The sequence below is a fragment of the Cricetulus griseus genome (genome assembly GCF_003668045.3).
Source record: "Cricetulus griseus strain 17A/GY chromosome 1 unlocalized genomic scaffold, alternate assembly CriGri-PICRH-1.0 chr1_0, whole genome shotgun sequence".
Classification (NCBI taxonomy): Eukaryota; Metazoa; Chordata; class Mammalia; order Rodentia; family Cricetidae; genus Cricetulus; species Cricetulus griseus.
In genome coordinates, this window is record NW_023276806.1 from 56730638 (window position 1) to 56750728 (window position 20091).

At 39.1% G+C, this 20091-nt stretch overlaps 1 protein-coding gene across 3 annotated transcripts in view; it reads right to left on the reverse strand.

The window, feature by feature from the left end:
* Positions 1–6530: 6530 nt before the first annotated feature.
* The window catches only part of Gdap2 (ganglioside induced differentiation associated protein 2), a 50256-nt gene continuing 36695 nt past the window's right edge, over positions 6531–20091 (reverse strand). For all 3 annotated transcript variants that reach the window (XM_027393785.2, XM_027393787.1, XM_027393786.1), the window contains 4 exons: positions 18029–18168; positions 15966–16020; positions 11302–11445; positions 6531–7414 (listed from right to left, as the gene is read on the reverse strand). In XM_027393785.2, coding sequence (XP_027249586.1) covers positions 7367–7414; positions 11302–11445; positions 15966–16020; positions 18029–18168 — 387 coding nt within the window. In that variant the 3' untranslated portion in view covers positions 6531–7366. The remainder of the gene's footprint in view (positions 7415–11301; positions 11446–15965; positions 16021–18028; positions 18169–20091) is intronic.

The window sequence follows — 20091 nt, forward strand, 5'->3', positions numbered from 1 at the left end:
TGCTATGATAGGGGATAAGGTGGGAGTCCAGAAATCCTGCAGAAGAGGGGGAGAAAGGATTGTAGGATCCAGAGGGGTAAAGGATACCACAAGAAAACCCACAGAATTAACTAACCTGGGCTCATAGGGGCTCACAGAGACTGAAAAATCAACCAGGGAGCCTGCCTGGGACTGATGTAGTCTCTCTGCTTATGTTACAGTTGTGTAGCTTGGTCTTTTTGTGGGACTCCTAATGGTGGGAGCAAGGGCTATCTCTTTTGCTGGCTTTTGGGACCCTTTCCTCATACTGGGTAGCCTTGCTCAGCCTTAACACATGTGGAGGTGCTTAGTCTTAGTGCAACTTGATATGCCATGTTTGGTTAATTTCCATGGGAGGCCTGCCTCTTTCTGAAGAGAAACGGAGTGGATGGGGGAGAGTGCAAAAGGGAGGTGGGAGAGGGGCTGGGAAGAGAGGAGGAAGGGGAAACTGTGGTTGGGAAGTAACAACAACAATAATAGAAGAAAGCTAGCTGAATAACTAGCATGCTCCATTTGTCTCCTCTGCTTCCTGATTGTGGAGAAGATGCAATCAGCTGTGGTCAAGTTCTGCTGCTCTTACTTCCTTGAAGTGCTAGACTGCAGCCTCAACTGTGAGCTACAGTAAACCCTTTCTCCTTAAAGTTGCTTTTGTCAGAGTATTTTATCACAGTGATAGGAGAAGAAATAGAGACAGTTGCTAACTACCTGAGCAAGAATGTACAAACTGGATGCTCTGGTCCTAATATCTCCTTACTGTACCACAGTACAACCTTTAAATGAGTTGTTTTGGGGGGTCAGGTTAAGTATCAGTATACACACAATCCTTCACCCACTTCCTAGTATATAGATTCATCATACTTTTGTAATAAATGTTTGAGAAAACAAAATTTAAGATAAAAATCTTCCACCATTTCTATGTTCAGTTGTGGGAAACAGATTGCCACGACAGGAGAAGGATGCATCTGGCAGGTGAAGACAAAGTCACATACACTTCATGGCAGCACAGAAAGGATGACTTCTAAGAACCTGTGCTGCCATACTTAGTCCATAGTCACATTTGCTAACATTAAACTTCATTTGTATTTATATCTTTGCCAAACCTGTGAACTTGTTTTGGTTTTATCCTTGTGTAAGAGAGATAACTGATCCTGCATGTGTGCATATAATTTAGGTAACATAACAAATATGAAGAGTGGAAACTGAGGAGGAGCTAAGAGGTTTCTTTTTCTTAAAGAAATGTGGGGGCTGAGGAGATGGCTCAGACTTGCTTTGCAACCATGATCTGAATTTGAATCTTCTGCACCACATGAAAAGACAGGAATTAACCACCTATGCTTTTAACCCTAGCATTGAGGTGGAGGAGTCGAGGCAGATAGAAGGATCCCTGGCAGGCCAGCTAGCCTAATGAAAGCGTTGAGCTTCATACTCAGCGAGAGCACATGCCACAAGACTAGTAGATAGACATAGAGAGACCTATGTCCTTGTGTTTGCACGTGCTGGAGTGCAGATCCAAAATTTATGTGTGCACACACAGACGTGAAAGTTGAGAAACATGGCTCTACTCTGCACCGTGTGTGTGTGTGTGTGTGTGTGTGTGTGTGTGTGTGTGTGTGTGTGTGTGTGTGTGTGTGTTCAGCAGCATATCATTTAACCCATATTACCACCCATCTCAGAGGACTTAAAACAGGGAGAATGACATAGAAGTCAAATATAGTCTAGATTTTTATATTCCCAGTGTGGGCTGGGACCCAAGAGTTTACAGATAATTAGCTGTAATTTAACAATTCCTTTGATGATTTAATATATTCAAAGTAAAGCTTGGGAAATTCTAAGATCTAGTCTAGGCCTCCATAGAGAAACCTAGCAGTAAAATTCACTGTTTTATACTACCCTTTAGGTTCATGTTGATGACTGGAGAAAGGCCTAGCATAAATGGCCAAAAGAGAAAATTCTACCAGTTGAAAAGACCCTATTGTTCATACTCGTAAGTTGTAAGGCACAGGGGAATCAGGAGAACTGAGCTGGTCTGCTGGGCTTGTGGGAATTAGCTGCACAGGCTACTGGGAGAGTAAAGGCCTCAACAGTCTCACTGAGCCATGAACCTTACAATCTATAACACCAATCTGCCAGGCAAGATGTGTCTATCTGTGCAATAAGGACATGGCTGTTACGGGGTAACCAACTAATCTGCTTGGACATGAGACTCCTCCACAAGAAAGAATACTTTGGTACTGTAAATGTAGTTTAAAACCTTTAAGTGGAAGACGTTTTAAGCTCAGGGGGATAAGTTACTTCTGACATAAGTGCCAAGCCTCCCTCTAAATATTTATATTCATAGGTAAATGTTCCTCCCAGACCCAATCAGTAAGCTTTCTATTTGCATTAAATGGCAGGGAATGGAGTGTTATGTGACTATTCAGGGATATGGAAATAATTGACAGATAAGTGCTCAGTCCTCATCTGGACATTTATACCAACGCCCCTAGGTCTTAAAGATTATGGCAGAAGAGAAAGATGAAAGAATGTAAGTGCCAGAAGAAAGGGAAAAGGTGAAATGCTGCCTTCTCTATACATCACTACTGATGGATGCTAGGGAAGAGCAGTCATTGTCTTCAGTTGTATAGCCATCAAGGAGCCCACCATGCTCCAGCAGATAATTCCAAACCCATGGTCACAAAGATGACCCTGGTTAAACTTGGTAAGTTGAACAAGAAAACAGGATGTTTTAAAGTGAACTAACTGTCAAGAGTTGGGGCTAACAGGGGTAGGAGGGAGATTAGAAGGTGGGGCTACAGCAACCAGAATACACTCTAATATATGCATGAAACTACCAACGAATGAATGCAATAAAAGCTAAAGTAAATTAGAACAACATAAAAAAAATCAAACAACAAAGTTCTATTTTTTTCCCTTGAGACAGGGTTTCTCTATGTAACAGCTCTAGCTGTCCTGATACTAGCTTTGTAGACCAGGGTGGCTTCAAACTCACAGATCCACCTGCCTCTGCAAAGTTCTCCTATTGATTCAGTATAAACATGGAAATTTTCACTACTGGCCGGCCCTTCACAGGGTCTATATGTATAGAGTCTGAGAGAAACGTAATTACTACATTGAAAGGGCCAATACATTTTCAAAGACAAGAGGGTTCATAGTAGCATTCTCAATGAGTTTTAAGATCCTGTTAAAATGGTTTTAGGTGTCCTTTGGCCAACAGCAATTTAAATCATCTCTATATGTTAAGCTCTTGAAATGTGATCTGGTGTAACCAAGTTCTAACTCAGTTTATATAACTGTACACTCGTGTTAGCAAAACACACTATAAAAAGCTTGTGATACTGTTTGAACCAGTATCAACTAGATTCAAGTTATGAATTTATTAGTATAATTCAGGTAGAGAATGTCATCTTGAATCCAGCAGCTATTCTTAGAAATGTAGAAAATAAAGTTAACTGATACTCATGAGAGCCACTGATCTGTAAAATGACCATGGTATCACTTGCTTAAGGTAAATTAAAGCTTGAACACTCTTATTGCTCTTTGTTTTTACACATGAACTACAGGAGTAATAGTCAAAGAATACAAAAGCAGATTATGTACATTTATATGCATATGTTTAAATGTGCTTCAGCCTATTAAGCAATCTGTATCATCTCTGGGCTTATATCATGACCTAGATCATACATACATATGGACCTCACTCTAATTCTTATATTAATGCCCCAGTCTCAAATATGATGGTGGGAACTCTGGGAGGTTGAGATGACACGAAGTGAGAGATGATTTCCCTTGACTCTACAAGGACATAGCAAAGGGGCCATCTTCTCCAGGAGTCAAAATATATGGTGCTTTGAACTTGGGGCTTTCTAGACTTCCACACTGAACCCCTGGATTTAAGTTTTCATGCAATTACAAACTCAGGACTAACTATAAGCTGGGAGGTTGCAATAGAGATAGTACGGCTAAAACACTCTTCTACATGTTGCTTAAGATGACTATAAGGACACTAAGGCTGGTGGTATAGCTCAGTGGTATAGTCTAGAACCAGTCTAGAGCAATCTATGGTCTTGATACCAAAATACAGAGTTCCATGACCACACTTTTTCTTTATCCAATACTTGAAATTCTGATTTCTGTTTATATAAAAATAATTAGAACTATGAATAAGTAATATTAATAGAGAATGATATTTAGCTTATCCTGACCACTACATTTTATCACTTTCCTGCTATCACCAAAAACAAACAAGTAGCAACAAAAAAACCTTACTAATGTTTCTATATATTCATTTTTGTGGTGCTGGGGGTAGAATCTAGGCTCTTGTGTATATTATGCAAATGCTCTACCATGGAGTTATAGCCCCATTCCTATAGTTCCATTATTTAATAAAAACAAGCAAATAAAATCACAGGAAGACATAGGCAGACTTTTTTTTTTCCTGCTAGAGTGATTATACTTACCCTTCTTTGGAAAGATTTTTTATTCCTCTAAGACTTTCAGAAATTTGATAATAAAAAATCCTATAAATATAATAAAGTCTCAATCAATGAGGCCAGAGACAAAGTAATGGAATCTTTAATAATGAACTATTTGCCTATAAGAGTCTAGTACACTCAATTTTTCTCAAGGTCATTTTACGACCAGAAACTTGGATATGTGTGAATTGGGGAAAACCCCAAGTATGTGCTGAAGCAAATGTACTTGTATTATAAATTACCTATAAATTTGCCTCTATCAATTAATAAATTGGTATTTTCTAGGTTGTGTCTTTAGCAATTCAACTAGAATTTGGCATGACCAAGGATTAACTGGACTAAGAACTTGGTGATGATCTGGACTAATACCAGGTCTTACGGACTGCCACCCAGTCACCCTGCTAGCTTCCAATACATTCTTGAAAGCTCTTGTGTTCTCAAGGCTATCCAAATTTTTGACAGAACAGATGTACATGACAATGTTAGCAGGCCATTCTGTCTCCCATCTCAGAAACAATATATAACACTTTAGAAAATTATGAAAGCATGAACAGTCCCACACTAAATGTGTTTTACTTAGTGGCCCTTACCTTTCTTTAGGCATTATTACTATGAAACAGTTGCTATGTACAGTCTTTTCCACCTTTATGCTCCAGGTGTCAATTAGGCTAGCATATCAGCACATGGAGATTCTTACTGGTATGCAAAAAGGAATATCCTTTCAGAAATATTGCCTACAAGAAATTGCAAGTTGCACAGATCTGGGTGTGGTGGTGTATGTTTATGATCCCAGCACTCTAGAGACAGAGGAATCACGAGTCCGGGGCCCGCCCGAGCTACATAGTGAGACTGTCTGAAAAATACAGACATTGTTCATAACATTGTCTCTGTTCAAATAGCGAGGTAGATCACAGCTTCTATTGTGTAGAGTGGAAATGGTTTAGGGCAGATGGCAGCTCTAGGTAGCTAAGTCCCAAATCAGCAGAGCAGGTGCATTGACCAACAATCACTGAAGGGAGGAAGCCACATACCAGGTATTTTAAGGATGAAAGGGCTAAAGGAGTGATGAAAGTATGTTTACACCTGACAGCTGACTGGTGGCCTGATGACCTAGAACATACCGGGAAGTCCTACCATTTAGGTAGACAGAACAAATGAGTGGCTTTCATGTCAATCAATGACACCTATCCAAGAATTATGAAGCACTTTTTGTCTACATGAAACAATATCAAATGACTATGGGGAAAAAATGTAAAGAGGAGCAAGCTTCTTTTCCTCCACTGAAGAATGTTTGGCAGGGAAAAATGAGTCCTTGGAAGCACTGACAGGGCTCCTGTCTTCACTATCCCTTTAAATTCTCCCATGAGATCAGAAAGATTCCACTTTTTCTTCTCTGTGCATGATACAGTGAAGGAGATAGAGGTGGGTGGGGTGTGGGCACCAAAAGGACTATAAAGACACCCACATGGAAACAATAATGCTTTGACCTTAATTCAAGAAGAAATTGTTAAAATGGGTAACAGATGTCTCTCGTTAAATGGCTGTATTGTAGGAGAGCCAGAAGAAATCTACAAAGCAGGAAGTAGTCAGAGGTGGGTGGGGTGGTGGGGGTGTGTGGGTGTGTGGGTGTGTGGGTGTGTGTGTGTGTGTGTGTGTGTGTGTGTGTGTGTTCCACCCCCAAATACAACTCAATCACTCAAAAGGTACCAAGGCCCATGGAATGCCTTACTGAATTCCTTTACATATATTTACTCTCATCAACATTAAGAACTAATTGAAGACACCCTCTGCATCCTGGAACAGCCAAATTCTTTCTAAATGCTATCTTTATGTTACCTCTGTGAGGTAGGTTGTGTTATTGCAATTTTCACCCATAAACAAGCTAAGGTACACATAAAGCTTGAATGGCAAAAGCTTTCTAGAAAGTGGATTATCAGGTCCTTGGATTTGTGTCCTATTATACACTTCCACTCTGCTGATGTAGGGAACTCAAGCGATACTGAGCCAACACAATCAATGACGACTCTGAGAAGACAGCAGTGTGGTCAGGGATGGAGTCTTAGGATATGCTCTTTACTTGGGAGTGCTATTAGCACATACACTCTTTTGATAAGGATACCGATCACATGAGTATAGAAAGAGTTGAAGATACAGTCTTTGTGTTCCCCATACTGCTGAGATCAGAACAGTGTCGATCTTAACAAACCATATAATCCAGAAAGCACTTACAGCTCACTCTTACCTTGTGCCACCAAATTGCAAGTCCTATGTTTTGCTGAAGATTTTTATAGTTTCAATCAGACACATCTCTATATTCTTGGTCCTGGACAATTCTATATTATAATCAGATCATCTGTATAAAATGTAAATGATATTAAATCCTGGGTTTGAGAGAAACAATGTATCTGTTCAGCATACATTGGTTGTATATATTTTGAGAAACACTTAAATACACAAAGGAAGCGTGCACTGTTTAAGAGATGCTGTGAACAATGTTGCTGGCCTGTGTAACAGACAGTCCAAACTGTGCACTGTAAGAGATGATGTGAGCAACGTTGGTGGCCTTGTAACATAGAGTCCAGAGTCCAGGAAACTGAAGACACTGAAAAGTTGATCCCCAGTTTCTATTAATGCTCTTAAAAACAAACATTTCCATTTGATACAAATATACAAATTTAAAACATATGCAGTTCAGTATGGCCTACCAGTTTTAGATTGTTTATGTGCCAGAAAATATATAGTCAATAAAAAAATACCAGAGAGATGGGGACAAAAGCTCTCTGGATCTGTACAGCAAAAATGAATATCACTTCAATGGGTTGTGAGTTGTGGTAAAATGGAATTCCTTGACCAAAAAGTACTTGGAAGACGGCAGGTCACAAATCTGGTGATGGAGGGTAAGATGCAAAATAAGGCCCATTTTCCTGTGGAGAGAAAAAAAAGACCAGACCATCAGGCAACAAAGGCAGGTTAAGAGGATACATAAGACAGGGGCTCTCAATAAATGGAAAGTGCATTGAAATGTCCAGCACGTGTCTGGTGCTGAGCAGTCTCACTGGAGTGTGTCAGAGGTGGTGGGAAGTAGGGCGAAGCCACAAGGATGACAACGTGCTTTAGTAACAGCGGTGTTTTACTGAACATTCTAGTTGCTGGATTATTTACAGGCTCCTTGTTTTCACTGCTGCTTTAAGTTCTCACATGATGTCACAGAATAGGTTAACATTCTCATTTTACTGACAAGGAAAACGAAAAGCATACAGCTTATGTCATTCAACTAAAGTACCTCCTGAGTAAAAAGCTGAGCTTAAATTTAAAGACAAGTCTGTTTTGACTGGATTCTTTAGACGCTGTTACCTTCCCATCACTGATTCTTCATTTAGTTATGAAACAATAAAAATGATTTCTGAAGAATTTAGGAGCTATCACTGTTTGGCAGCAGGCATCTTCATGACACGCCCGGGTGGCAAGGCTTTTAAAGATTACAGTTCTCAGGCCATTTAGCTCCACGTCAAGATGGGAGAATTAAATGCCAGAAGCTTAATATCAAATGTAGAAAGCAACCAAGTCATGTAAGGAGAAATTCTTTGGCCCCCATTTTGGGTAGTCATGGCTAAAAACAAGGCAGCTAACTTTATGGCTGGAGGATCCTAGATTAGATTTCTGAGAAGTAAAACTAGAGTTTCACTTTTTGCAAAAGTATTTCTTTGGCAAAGAACTTGTCTTTCAGTAAGCCATGAACAGAAAATGCTTATTATTAATATAAGGCACCAGTCAGGAATGAGAGAGAAGGAGGAAGTAGATTGATCCCTGACATTTACCTTACAGTTACAGGAACACTGAAATAGATCTAGTGGGCAATTTAATGTTATCAGAGTCAAAATGAGCCAGAAGCTCAGCCATTCTTCAGGGAAGATGCTCTGAGCAGGAACTGCCCCTGGTGTCATAACCAGGAAATCAAAAGGGCATCAAAGACTCTGATAAGAAGGAAATCTGAGCAGGTATGGGGGAACAAAGAAAAGAGAAACAAATCTCAGAACTGGCTACATTTCTGGAAACTTGTTGGAAAATACATAGTTTGCATTTTAGCATGTCTATCGTGATCTGTAATCTAAGCAATTCTGCATTTTTAATATGCCCCAAGAAACATATCCCCGAAGAGAAATCTATTCTGAACACCTCTGTATGGGTTCTCTTATATTTTCCTGTGCTATTTTGCAAAATTTTTCATACCTGCATTGACTTTTGTGGCAAACTAATGGCACATGTTTGAAATGAAATGCCATGAAACAGGGATTTCTACATTAACTTCACAATATACAGTGACTGCTGAGCCATCAACTAGCCTCTATTTCTGGAAACAATCACAGTAATTTAAAGATTCTCAGCAGTCAAAATGGCACACTCTGATTTTACATGTAAGAATGCTGACTCCCTCTTTTCTGGAAGCTGCCTCAGTATTATTTTTATCTAGATAAAAATTACCTTTCAACTACTTTTCATAGGTCCCTTTTAATCTCACAGAAACCGTTGGCTTTCTAAAGGACATAAATCTTTGAAATGGTTTTTTAAGTCCACTGAAACTGATAACTAGCAACACCAATTCAGTCCTTTACAAAATATAGAAACTATTATGTGCTATCAAATGTGTGGCACAACTAAACAAAAAGTATGCCGACTCTGTACCCCCTTTTTTCCAATCATGACTCAAATTTTCCTTACAAACCATTATCCAACCATCCCGTGGTGTCTCAGGTCCACATCCCATAAACTCTGTGTTACAAACTAAACACACTGCCTGAATCTTTCCTCAAGACTTTCCCTCACATTGCTTCTCTGGGGTAATAGAAACACCATCCATCAAAGCACTTGCTTTCTCTTTCATCTCCTGTGGCTATTTTGTCTCTACATATTGCAACTCTAAATACCTCCGAGCTTCAAAGCCTTGCCACCCTCAGCAGCACAGCTCCACTCTGGTCTCAGCTGAGGCTGAGTTCTTCCTGTGGACTTGCCTCTCTGCTCTTCCACACTGGTCTGTCTCTCTGCACAGGAATGTAATGGCAGCTCTCCCTTGCAGAACACTCCCCACTGACTGCAAAGCCCACCCTTGAGCACTGCATGCACAGTGGCACAATGGCATGATGTGCTCTCTGCCTGTCCCTGAACTGCCTCCATACCCCAACTCATTTTTATGCCTGTCTTTGGTCCTCATACATAGATGGTATATCTCCATTCTAGAAAACTCGAGCATACGTGGAGAGAGATGGTTTAACGAGTCAAAATTTTTTTTGTTTTGTTTTTGTTTTTTGTTTTTCGAGACAGGGTTTCTCTGTATTGCTTTGGAGATTGTCCTGGAACTCTCTCTGTAGACCAGGCTGGCCTTGAACTCACAGAGATCCACCTGCCTCTGCCTCCCAGAGTGCTGGGATTAAAGGCATATGCCACCAACGGCCGGCACCAGTAAATTTTTATTTTAGAAGGTATCCTTCCTTTTGACTGATCCTGTCACTGTATCCTCTATGATATTCAAAACAACAGAAAGCTAAAACACACAGGCAAAACAAAAGCAAGCTTGAGTTTGGTGGAGTAGTCTTTCTGTATTTGCAGGTAAAATATTATACATTTAGATATTAGCTTAAAAATGTCATTCAAATTTTTGGTATCCAAATGATCCTTTGTGCCTTATCCATTTCCTGCTGTTAATTCAAGCATGACAAAAGGCAAGCAACAGTCAGTTTTTACTCCAGCAATCTTGAAGAAAATACAAACTGACATAGCTTTTTCCCATCCCATATATTGAATAATCTTTGTTCTGTGATTCGGATGTTCCAATTACAAATCCTTTCTTTGCAACAGCCAAATGTGAAAGTTTGTTAACTATTAGAAATAAATACTTTGCTCTCCACATAAAGGGAATAGGAGTCATTGTTGAAGTTGAAGAAACCTTAGAGAGAAATGTCCTGCATGACTTTTATTTAAAGATATACAACATGTTGCACAATAATTAGGGGAGAACACTTCAAACTCAGTATTACTTTCCAATATGTCTTCTGGCTCATGCATAAAGATATATAATAAGCAACAGTTAGCCAAGGTACTTGACTAACTTTTGGCAAGATTATAAAGGTGATGCTGTGAATATACACAATAGAAAATAACTTTAGTGATGTTTCAGAGAAGTCATGTGATTAGTTCTTCAGCAATAGATCTACAAATGTACCTATAAATAAAGTCACTAACATGGCAGATATATTAAAAACATTACCATAACCTTCAGAAAATACAACTTGTAACAGGGCAGGGGCTACTGAGAGAGGCTACCTGACTTAATGTCTATGCTGTAAGTGGGTACCAATGCATTCTGGCTGTTCATATAGCCAAAAAGCCTCAATCTTAAGAAAAGCCTTCCATGTGACTGAAACTGTCCACATAACCAAAGACTGGCTTCAAATTCATGACTGGAATACTCTCTTGGGATGAGGACTTTCTCCAAGGTTACTGTGTGTAAAAGTACTCAATTGTTATTTCAAAGCTCACAACCGGTGCTCTGTAGCACACTTACACACTCACATGCTCACACCTGCTGCTCTGCAGCATGTTCACACACTCACATGCTCACACCTGCTGCTCTGTGGCATATGTTGTGTCTCAGCATACCGCATACACAGGAGTATATCTACATATAATGAGACAAAAAGTTCTGTAAAGCAGCTTTCTCACTATGCATGTAGCATATTACACACTCAGATACTCACACCTGCCACTCTGTAACACATCCACACGATACACAAGGCAAAAGAGAACAGGCACTTACCCTGGCATCATATTCAAGGACAAAAGGAGGAAAGTCTATTTGCTCTGGTGATATGGCAGAAAAGAGCTGGTGTAGGCTATCTATGTGGTGGATTTTATCCTTCAATCCTGAGACAGAAAAGGTGGTGAAAAACCATGTTGAGACCTGATTAATAGGAGAGAAAAATAATTTAAGCCAGTAGCCACCATTAAGAATAGATACACTTTTGAAATTTTACACTGGTTAACATTTGTAATTTCAAAATATTTGAAATTGTACAATAACAAGTTTTTCATAGTACAGTTTGTTCATTAGTGAGTTGTACAATAATTTCATGGAGTACAAGGAACATATATAAAAAAAGAAATGACAATTACATCATTGGGGCTAAACTAAGGAGGCTGTTTCCTAGAGTTTTATATTAGTGTAGACATACTCCTGTGCGCACAGTACGCTGAGACACAACATACACTTCTGACTCTTAACTGAACCTATGTGCAATTTATACCTGCTGCGACAGGGAAAATGGAGGTCCCTGGGTACATCAACTCTCCAGGGCAGGCCCCATGCCAGGAGTCGTTGGCTAACACAAAATGGACTCCACAGCTTTTGTGTACCTCTTGTTTTATTTTTTGTTTGATTGTTGTTTGGTTTGGTTTTTTGATGTTGGAGAGGGGGAAGGAGAGAGAGAGATGGAGCACAAGGTTGGGCAGGTAGTGAGGATCTGGGAGGAGGTGGAGAAGGGGAAAAGACTATGATTAAAATAGTTTGTCTGAAAAAAAGACAAATGCATTATTTGGTACAAAATCAATATTTTGATATAGGAAGTTAATAGACTATAAGTTTTCTTGTTTTGGAACTAAGATATTTTCACTTGACAACTGCCATTTGGTCTCTGTTGAAGCCAATCAAAGCTGTGTGTGTGTGTGTGTGTGTGTGTGTGTGTGTGTGTGTGTGTGTGTACATAAACAGGTATACAAGGGACTTTTCTTCACCCACAAACAAGAATGAGATTATGCCATTTACAGACAAATGGATGGAAATGGAGATTATACTGTTAAGCAAAATAAACCAGACCACAAAAACAACACTACACATTTTCTCTCATATGTAGAGTCCATATAAAAAAGGGGGGAAGCCATTAAAGGAGCTATTTGGGAAGAAGAGGAGGAACACTGGGGACAGGAGAGAAGACTAAGAAAAAATAATGGGGACTGAATATGATTTAAGTACATTATACACATGTATGATAATGAAACACCCCTTTTATTTTATAAATATGCTTTGATTGTCTTTAAAGATAGAAAAACCAGTGAATCTCACCTTTGTTTAACTAACTTTACAAAATGTAAGTGAAAGGGTGTGTTAGTTTGAAAGAACCAGAAAATTTCTAATAGCAAGTGGTATTTCTGATACTAACACATATGGTAATAGCTACAACTTATATATTATTTACTTATCTGATTTTTTATCAACAGGTCACACAGCAGTCCTGATGATGTTGCTATCCCTACTTATAAAACATGGTAGCAGATGCACACGAAACTTTCAGTGGACTAAACCCTGGGCTAGACCACAGCCACTTTAGGTAGCCTGCATGTCACTTTGGACGCTTTCCATTCATGCATTGTTCTTATTAATTTTTCTTTGGTATGCTATCACATTCTTTAGTGGCTCTTCCAAACCTTTTACATATCCCAAACCCCTAATATGGCATACTTCTTTCCTCTTTGACATAATTCCTTCAAATTTACTTGTAAAATAAGACACATAACAGACAACATTGACTAAGTTATCACTATGTAAAGACTAGTCAAATTTCCCAAATTGGTACAGCTGTCATTTCCCATTTCTGGCTTACTGCTCTAGGCTTTCCCTTCTGTGGATTCTTCTATTCTCCCATTTAAATCTCACTTGCAGAGACCTGAGACTGGACCTACTTCCTAGTATTCCAATTACATCCATTTCTGCAATCTCTCTGGTTTCTAGAAGACAATTCTAGAATGATGGCATAAAATCGTGTAGGTATCTACAGAGCTGGGTTCCAAACACTTGTTAAAGGATGAATGAATATTAAGGACCATTTTATAATGTCCTTTGTGGCCTGGGTCATTATTGATGTCAGCTACATTACTGATGCCTAATACACAGCTTCAAATTCCCACATTATTATCTGAATTTCCTTTCCTCCCATTTTTCAAGTTTATTGGGGGACTTGATAGGTGGTAGCAGAGACACTAGGCAAAATTAGAATCAAGCGATTTAAACAGTGAATGAACTACTTATCAAAATCAAATTGTGTTAACATATGCTATCACACACCCTTTTGTGAAACAAACTTCTACAAATTAGATTAGGCAAAATTTCCTGCTATAAGCTTGAGAACTCGACATAGATATAGCTGGTGAACTAGCAATGGCTATGAAGAGACTATGTGCAAGAACTAACCCCACATCATCTGTCTGCTGTGCATCTCACTGGACTCTCAGTGACACAGGGTAACTGTGTGTTAACCTTTCTTCTAAAACAGTGGTTCTCAACCTTCTTAATGCTTTGACCCTTTAATACAGTTCCTCATGTTGTGCTGACCCCCAACCATAAAATTATTTTTGTTACTATTTTGTAACTGTAATGTTGTTACTGTTATGAATTATATATAAGTACCTGTGTTTTCCAATGGTCCTAGTCAAACCCTGTGAAAGGGTCATTTGACACCCAAAGGGATAATGACCCTCAGGTTGATAACTGCTGTAACGTCTTAGATTCTAGAAAAGGAGCTAGGGTATAAACCACAAATAACTTAATAATTACTACCTAAGTCTAACTTGCTACATGCAATGAATGTCCCCAAGGAAATGTCTGTTCTATATATGCAGTTTTTCTAAATAGAAAATACACAAATTTGTGAAGGTCCTTCCTTCCTTCCTTCCTTCCTTCCTTCCTTCCTTCCTTCCTTCCTTCCTTCCTTCCTTTCTTCTTCCTCCTCCTCCTCCTCCTCCTTCTCCTCTTCCTCCTCCTCCCTTCCTCCTTCCCTCCTCCGCCCCCCCTCCAGTTTCTCTGTGTAACAGCCCTAGCTGTCCTGGAACTTGCTCTGTAGACCAGACTGGCTTCAAACTCACAGAGATCCGCCTGCCCCTGCCTCTTGAGTGCTGGGATTAAAGGCGTATGCTTGCTACCACTGCCTAGCTAGGGATTTTTTTTTTTTTTTTAGTACAGGTTGTTTTGTTTGTTTGTTTGTTATTTTTTTTTCCTTGAATCTTTTTACATGTCTTGTTTCAGCACTGACATCTTTATCCTCAAATCTTTAACTGGCTGTTGTCCTATTTGAAGATTTCCTGGGCCCACTTTCATCCAAAGTTGCACAAGGCCATTCCTTCCAAGCGCTCCAACTGTACCTTGCTCCTCCATGCTGCTGCATAACAACAAACAGTCTGGAGCAACTAGCTGATACTCTAGTTTGAAAGCTCTGTAATGAAGAACTACATCATATCTGTAGTCTGATACTTAGCATTTACCTAGGAGGAACTCAACATTTGCTCGAAGAATGACCAAACAGAGTCTGTAGCTTACTTCAACACTACTCAGGGAAAGTACAGCAGTCCTTCTTAAATTGCAAAGATAATGCAGGAAGAAACTACACACAGTAAGTGCTCAAAACAAGCAATAACACTATTAGTTATTACTGTTATGGAAATTGGAACACAGGTAGAGAAACCATCCTTGGTTAAGAAGGAACACATTTTATGACACTGAGAAGGGAGGCCACAACAGAAGAGGTAGCAGGTGGTGGGATGAGGTGAGATGGGAAGGGTACAGAGTTTTGTACTGATACCCTATGCTTTTGGTAAGGACAAGGCAAAGAAATCTATGAAGGAGGAGCTAGCAGGATGGGGCTTGCGGAGAATGAAGAGCCTGTGAGACACCTCATCAATGTGAATAGCTATAGCAGTGAAGCCTGTGAGTCCACAGAGGACTCCAAACCTCACAGTGCTGTGATTTCCCCATTAAGACTTTGCACAGTAAACAGATTTTCTCTAGTCTAAGTTTTATGGGCAGGCATGATGAAAGAGTAAAAGGCTATCTGTTACTTTAGGCATTTACTAGAGTGGCTGAAGTGACAGGGTATGTACTTCCCTGGATGTAGGAAGATGAAAACAAGAAGTATGATTTTTTAGAGCATATAAGGACCAAAGGATTAGATTTCTTGTGGAAGGAGCAGGTACTGAAAAGTAATTGTGAACAAAACAGCTACATTCAAGCCCTCACAAGTTAACACAAAAAGGCAGAACATTAAATGTGTACTTGGAATGAAATCATCACAATGATCAAAACTATGAACTCTTAAGTGACACACGTGGGAATATTTACTAGCTATAGGATTAGACTAGGAAGTTTTCAGACAGAAAGTAATTATTGAACCAAGATGTGAAAGACAAACAGGGTTGGCCATAAGCAGAGAGGAAAGAGTGTGTTCTGGGCTAACAGTATAAGCAAAGCTCAAGCACAAAAAGGCAAAAGACTGGGAAGCTGTTTTATGTTCAGAAGGGTACCAGAGTCAGACACAACCAAACATCAGGAACACAGCAACTCAGCCAATGAAAACGGCAAATAAATCAACAGTTACAGCATCCTGAGCATGCAGTGCACTTAAATCCAGGGTTTAGTCAAAAACACTACTACTGTACCTTTGAACGGAATGTTGGATGGACAAAATAAACAGCCTTCAAATTCCTCTTGTATCTAATCAAAACAAACAGTCACCATAAGTAACACTAGAAGTACTCATGAGTATAGACAATCAACATTTTACCTGAGTATATAAATAAATAAATACATTCAAACAGAGAAAAATACCTTAAAAGCAGCAGGAATTAATATATTGAATTTTGGGTAAAATGTCAAAAATAATTAAGAACATTTCATTATTGAAACTGCCTATTTTAAAGGAAGCACTAAATGCTGCCCCTCACGGTGACAGAGCTGCCTCAAGGAAGGACATGTCAATTCATACTTAAAAAAAAAAATCTTTGTACATTATTTTTTATACCAAAATAAAGTCTCTGAGCTCAAATGTGTGAAATTAAGTCACTTTGAAATTACTAATATTATAGCAAGCATCAGGAACTAAAAGTTAGTTTTATAAGTTACTGCATGACCCAGAAATTCTCTGAGGATTTTGCACTTGATCCTCTCAATGGCTCTGAGGAGAGTGCCAGCACTGCCTCTATTTTAACACTCAGTGATCTGATGACCAAGAGGCAAGAGGCCTAGAATCCAGCCAGGGCCTCAGCCAGCTACTCCATGAAGCTTGTCTTGAAAGTTTGTTTTCCAATAATTTATCACCACTGAGTCATATGAGGTTAATTGTAAGGACTTCAGAGAAATAGCAGGAGCACTATTTTAGCTGAGGACTGTGTTAGTTGAAGGGCAAGTTAGTGGCAGAAATAGGTATATAGTGATGTGTGGCTTCATTACAAAATACTTCAAAGCACACGAAATAGGTGTCTGTTCGATAATGAAAGCATTAATATTGTTAATTAAGATGAGGTTTAATGGGTGGTGGAAGACAATGGAAATTTATGGTAACTTAATTTCTTTGCTCCCTAACTGTAAAATGGTTTTTCAACCTAACCCATGAAAACATTGTGATACTACAAATAAAATAGGTACCAAGAGGGTAGAATGCTTTTTAAAAAATTATTATTTAGGAAATATATCACCAAAAAAGAATTTAAAGAATTATTTGATCTTGTCGTGGGGTGGTCATTAGGATTTCCATCATTATAGCAAAGGAAATATAGTTTAATGAAAATAATTTCCTAATTCCCAGTCAGTAGTCTAGAAAATCTAAATTCTGTATATAAAACTGTGACAACTTGGGCAATAAATGCCATCTTTTATTATTCTCCCATCTTCCAGATGTAGAAAACATTAAAAGATAACAAACAGGATACTCAGCGGTAAAGACATGGGCTCCCATGTCCCTGATCCATCAAGCCTGTCATACCCAGCTTCTCTCCTTCCTTGTTACCGATGTATGAAATGTGCTTGTTCCCCATCCCCTTGTCACATGGGAAAACCTCATCAGGTACAAGGTAAAGTCAGACTGTCTCCAGAGAGACAAACTGGCCACTGATCTTATCTTACATTGGGGTGGGGTAGGGGTGGGAAGTCTACTTAAACCACAAGGAAGAAATGTCAAGAAAAGTCTGTCTTCATGCCTGACCAACCCCAAATCCTCTCAAGAGCCCCATAAATGCCTGCTCCTTTCTGTCAGAAGGTAGCCCAAATCTCCAAAACCAGTGTTTTTCCCTTTTGCTCAACCTCTTCTTGTTCCAATGAGAACCTTTACCTGTGATAATCACAGGAACAAATTTCCTTGGACCTGCTACCAGTATCTCTCCCAACAGGCTCATAGGCTACTGGATCAAGTTAAATAATGTTTATGAGTATAATCTGGTATGTATTAATACACTATAGCAACCAAGGCTGTACTTAAATTATTTTATACACAAATACTAGGTATGATACCAAACCTCTTTCAAGGTGGTCAAAAGTGGAAAGTTTGCAAATGAGTTTAATTTAATGCAAAAAGGAGGGCTTCCTATAATTAAAATATCTAATGTACATATGATAAAATCTTTATCACATGAAATATCCTTTCAAAAGTCTTTACAAATGTTTGCTATTGCTTAGTGTTAAAAATAAGGAAGCAATACCCCCTTCACAATTTCCAAAAATAACTAACTTGACATCAACGACATCGTAGAGTTTCTTTAGGAAGTCCGAGTCCAGGTGATTGTATTCACTGGTCAGTGTGTGAAAATATACCAACACATATTCCTTCACAGCGATGTGATCCATTACATGGATAAAATATAATAGAGCCTAGAAGAGAAGAATAAAGAGCATTTTTTTCATGGTAGTTCACAGAGGCTGAGAGATGGAGAACCCATTCCCTAAGACTGATCTAATTTACACGTATAATTGCAGACAGGAAGAGCAGGCTGGTAGGGATCAATTTTCTTAGAAAGTGAGTTATCCCAGTATTTGGTGATGTTCTCAAAGGCTGTGCCACAGCCCTTCTCTGTAGTGTTCTAAGTGAAGGAAGAGAATAATTAATCTTTGGCCTCTGAAATAACTCTTCAGATACCTGGAAGAGCTCTTGGAAAACTATCAGGTTTCTCCTATCTAGGACATTGATGTTAAAGCATTTAGAACTATGATTTAATATGTTCATAATTTTAATAGATGCTATAATCCTTGATGTTTCTGTTTGCATTCCATCAAAGTCTGTCCATTGGTGATCAGACACAGACTCAGGAAAGGCACAGAGCATGTGGTATATGGAGCCGCTCCTTCCAAGCTCCCATGGCAGCTCATTCACTTAGCATTTTTAATGCTTATCTGAATGAGGTAAGTGGAGGGCTTTGTGGGTGGATAGCAACACATTGGGCAACATGTCTAGAACTCAAGAGGATGACCTAATATGAATCTGTTTGGTTACGGATGTGTTCTATTTTAAGAAATTTAAGAGAGACACTAAAAACAAAATGAGAAATATAACCCAAGTAGGGCTGAAGTGACCCAGTGGTTTGGCTGTAAACAACTACAAAGAGGAAGCTAAACTACCTCAACCAAAAGGATTACCAACCAGGCTGTTTTCCAATCAATTCCTCCTCAGTGGAGTCCTTGGCATTAATGTGGATTAGGACCAAACTGCAGACACAGCAGGCAGAGAAGGGCAGAGTTGCTTTGTAAATGTTACCTGGTTTGAACCTCATAATAAGTCTCATTTTTTTAAATATGAAATAACATATCATCATATCAGGAATGCTATGCAAGCACACACCAAAAATCAAATGTAGGGGTTTTATTCTTATCCGAGTAAGTCATACTAATGAAGTTAAGAGTGAATGGCACACTGACCATTAAGAACACAAACGGCTGCAAACAGGAACTTATGATAAAATTCTTTCCCTCTCTGTGAATAGACTTATCCCTAATAGTCCTACTCTTTCCTCTCATCAAACTGTCTTTGTCCTTTTGATCCATATTTTACTCACACTTGGGCAAATTAGGACACTCTTTCTGGCTTCAAATTCTCTATCTTTAAGTTATTCTAATGTTATTTATAGGACTAGCCAAAAAAGAGAAAGCTTCGAGGGACAAATTCTCCTCAAAATAAGAAAATTAATTTTTTAAAAAATACTTTACTTATAATTGTATTTGTGTGTGTATCTGTGAGTGTATACCATGTGTACAGGGGTGAACAGTGGCATCGGATTCCCTGAGCTGGAGCTAGAGGTGGCAATTGTGGGCCCCCCCCCACTGTGGGTGCTGCAAATTGAGTCTTACATCATACCCATTGCTACTGCTGAGCCATCTCTGCAGCCCCAAAGGAATCCATTTTGAAATACTTACTTCACCTTTTATCTAATTATTAGTGTTCCCTATTGACACATCTCTCCTCCCTACTGTACTTGCTTCAACCTCAACCTCTCCTCCAATGCTAGAGAGGGAACCCAGGGCCCCATGGAGTCCATATAAGCACTGTAATCGGAGCTGTATCCCAGCCTCTTAGAACCACAGTTTTTAAGGATCACAGAACATTCCATTTGTGAGTACGCCATTATCAGCTACTGGAAATTTAAGTTACAACATTTTGCTATAGAGGACCCTGTAAGATATTTGGCCTCACTGTTTTCACATATTCACCCAAATACTCCTGACCAAATGTCTGAGTTAGAAGTTCTGATCAATTTCTAAATAGCTATGTTTAACCTTAATATTATATGTATTTTCTCCTTT